The sequence below is a fragment of the Bidens hawaiensis genome, unplaced genomic scaffold (assembly GCF_021521415.1).
Source record: "Bidens hawaiensis isolate Kalapana, Puna unplaced genomic scaffold, B.hawaiensis_p1.1 tig00009139_1, whole genome shotgun sequence".
Lineage (NCBI taxonomy): Eukaryota > Viridiplantae > Streptophyta > Magnoliopsida > Asterales > Asteraceae > Bidens > Bidens hawaiensis.
The window spans coordinates 608,411-612,067 of record NW_027491672.1 but is presented as its reverse complement, the minus strand read 5'-3'; the positions used below and the strand labels follow the sequence as shown (position 1 = coordinate 612,067).

At 33.8% G+C, this 3,657-nt stretch overlaps 1 protein-coding gene across 1 annotated transcript; it reads left to right on the top strand.

The window, feature by feature from the left end:
* Window positions 1–858: 858 nt before the first annotated feature.
* Window positions 859–1,761, top strand: LOC143531274 (protein LEAD-SENSITIVE 1-like). The gene is made up of 2 exons (XM_077026606.1): window positions 859–949; window positions 1,039–1,761. Exons 1-2 carry the CDS (start codon window positions 859–861, stop codon window positions 1,671–1,673), a joined length of 726 nt encoding a protein of 241 aa, XP_076882721.1. The 3' UTR covers window positions 1,674–1,761.
* The last annotated feature ends 1,896 nt before the right edge of the window (window positions 1,762–3,657 follow it).

The window sequence follows — 3,657 nt, the reverse complement described above, 5'->3', positions numbered from 1 at the left end:
GCTCTCCATTCTTTGTTTAGTTGGGTCCGATTTTATATTAGTAACGGTTTAAAACTTTTGTTTTGGGCGTGGTTATGACAAAAGTCCAAACCCATGTCTCGTTAAAATGTTTGGGATCGAGTTACGGTGTGAACTAGTTATCAATGCTGCGACGGTTATTATCATACTGAAGTGATGCTTCACAAAACAATCATACTGCTTCTAATACCAATTCAAGTGTCTTTAGGGTTAAACATGAACATATTTATTGTTCTGTGTTGAAACTTTGAAATACAAATCTATTTATATATATCATTCGTATGAGTTTTTTTTTTGATTGATAGAGTTATTAACCCAAGTGTTTTGAGCTTTAGTCAAACAAGTATGAAGGAAAGCTTTGAGCTTATGGCTCCAAAGTGGTTGGATCTCGTACTAAGATTTTGGAAGTCAGTCATTATTTTCTGGATTCTAGTATAATCAGTCTCTATGCAGTTTCAATCACCTCGTACATGTGTTCACATCTTTCTATTTTAATTTTCCTTTTAAGAAAGTTCTCATCCGATTCAGAATAATATTTTGAATGAGAATTAACCCACTTGACACATAATGGCCTGAATATTTAAAGCGATTCACTGTTTTTAGAAAGCTGTTTTTTGACTCCGTCTATCCTACTCAGTCCACAAACAAAATATGAGTTGACGTATAAACAATAGGCTGAACATTCAAAAGTCAAGCAAACTATTATATATTACTTGACCACTTTGGAAAGGCCCTTTCATTTCTTTTTCCTCCATATAATTTACAAGTATATATATACACACATAGTAACACATATACAAATACAAGCATGCATCCTTGAGAGCATTTTAATTGACACAAATGAGTCTACTATCCCAGAAAATCGAAAGATCTGAGCACAAGGAAGGAGACCATATATATAGTTGGAGGAAATCGGCATACACTCACCATGGTTAGTTCCCTTTTTAACTACTAAATGTTTATGTTTAATTACACATTAATCTGGCAATTAAATAACTAGTTAGAAATATATATGTGCAGGCATCTTCATTGGGGAAGGCAAAATTATTCATTTTGTGAACCCGAAAAAGAAGGCCGGGGGTACTGGTCTGTTAGCACCCTTTAGAGGTTTCTCAACAAGTGGCGGTGACGGTGAAAAAACACACTGTTCGACTTCATTTTGTAGGTTGGAGAAAGTGGCAGAAAGTGGAGTAAGATTGTCTTGCATAGATTGCTTCCTTAAAAAGGGATCATTATGCCGATATGAATATCAAGTAAGTCGCGTATTTCTTCTAGCAAAAGCCGTTGGGGGAACATGCACCATGGCGGAATCTGATCCATCCGAAGAAGTTATCCATAGGGCTACTTATTTGCATGAAAATGGGTATGGAAAGTATGATTTGATGAATAATAATTGTGAAGATTTTGCGCTTTATTGTAAAACTGGTCTATGGAGCACTGATAAAGGGTATCAAGGGAGGAGTAGTCAAGCGAATATGGTTCATCCAACAAGCAAGGATAAGAAAAATAACGACTTGCGGGAAAGTGTTATTCGATATGCAACCGCGATTCCAAGATCATTCTCGAAGAGAGAGGATAAAGACTTGGGTCTTCGTAAGGATGTTGTGAAGGTGCCTGTGGAAGAGTTATCTTCTTTTTGTGCTTCTCTAAAGTAGCAATGAATAAACAATTTTGGGATGTGTTCCATGAAAGCTCAAAAGAGCTTTCATCTATGAATGTAATATTTGTGTCAATTATCAATTATGTAGTCACCCAAATGGGTAACACTATTATAGTGTATTGGGTATTGATTAGTGATTACTGATTAATACATGTATTCACCGTTACCTAAAATAATCGTTATAATAGTTCATAAATATCTTAAGTTATGAGAGGATTTTAAAACCTCGAAGGCAAGCATCACTAATCTACTACCTTATCTTAACCTTCCAAGATATGAACCGCTATAGTTACTACACAAATTGATTAATGAAATTGTGTGTTGGCCCTAGACAACAACATTGTTAATTATCACCTAACAAGATTCAATTTCAACAAAAAGATAGTTAATTTGTGTGAAATTTGATTCTCACAAGTTGATTTCATCAACTTGGCCCCACCTGACCGGCTCATGTGAAGACGTGGATTGAAGCTTCACTGTTAACCATGTGGAAATGGTTATATATAGAATATGTTTCTTGATTATCGTCATCGAATTAAGATAAGATTGTCGATCTGTTGATCGGATATTAGAGTATTGCCATCAGCACACTCACACTGATCGATTAGTCGTCGAGTTCAATTGATTTATAGCTCCAATCTTGTATTAGTAGACACCCTACTTCTCCACACAACTCATGTTTAATACATACTTTCAGGGAAAATATGATAAATTTTCTTAAATATTACAGTAATATTTACCGGCAAATTTCACGGGTACGTGTCTAAGGATGAGAATCCCGTTTCGATTCCCATGCACTAGAAACATATCAAAAGGCATCCATCAGGAAGAAGTTAAACATCGAATCATTAGCCAAAAAATAAATAATAATAATAATAATAAATAGTTCATAAATATCTAGTGTTGTGAGAGGATTTTAAAATCTCGAAGGCAAGCATCACTGGTCTACCACCTTATAGTTTTTTTTGTTATTTTATATTTATAGACGACATGGTTCAAGGGAAACTATCAAACCATTACCAATTAAATTATGTTATGTATTAATTTAGAAGATTCTTTTAATTACATTTACGTAACTATACTCAATATTATATATCCATGACCCCTTGATAGGTAAAGATTCCATCCGATATCAAGTGTACATTTTTAAACTCCACTTGGATGCTTACTGGTACTGATTCATAAGCTTGATTACAAGGACTTAATTATGGCTTAAAATTGGTGTTAGTCCAATTTGACACATGAGGTCTAAAGGACAACTTGTTGCCGGTCTAAAAAAAGGACAACTTGTTTCCTACAAAATAATAGACCAAAGATCCTTGTCGATAATTGCTTCTCATTATCTCATATTACTTAAGAAATTAACCCTAGCTTGTTTATCAACATCAGTTTTAAAAGTCAAAAAAAAAACTAATCACTTATATTGTTTCCGGCCCGAATATGTGATTCATAAGCCGATCCAAAACCCTACACCTAGTGAATAATACCAAATGACACACCACCAGCAAACCAAAAACCATCCAATCGTGTATTCTAGGATTTGTACGGCGATCTTATTGGAAAAAGAGTATGAAGTTACAAAATTTTGTCATTCATTTCGTTAGCCGATCCAAAACCCCAGACTAAATGTTAAATGTTCTGCCCTTTGCCCAGTTAATTTTTCTCGTTAAGTTGGATAATGTGTAGGGTACATGAGTGCATAGTTGTCGTTTTCACATAAAAAACATTTTCATTTTTATATAACAAAATTCAAAATATTTTCACACTTTTTATAAAATTTGGTATAAATATAACGGATAAAATTTGTGATTTGTGATAATTTGTGATATGGCAAAAGTGTAGTTGCCACGTTTTTCACTTCATAAAGAAAGAATGTGTAATCCAAAGAAGACAAAACATCATTAGTGTTGTAAAACAACAACCTATTAGTTACATAGAATATGTATGTAATCATAGTATAGAGATAAAGTGAGAAGTAG

Bases quoted from the DNA above. Each gene is read 5' to 3' on its own strand.
- LOC143531274 (XM_077026606.1), top strand. From the start codon at position 859: ATGAGTCTACTATCCCAGAAAATCGAAAGATCTGAGCACAAGGAAGGA. The intron at 950-1,038 runs GTTAGTTCCCTT...ATATATGTGCAG, and splicing joins ATCGGCATACACTCACCATG to GCATCTTCATTGGGGAAGGC.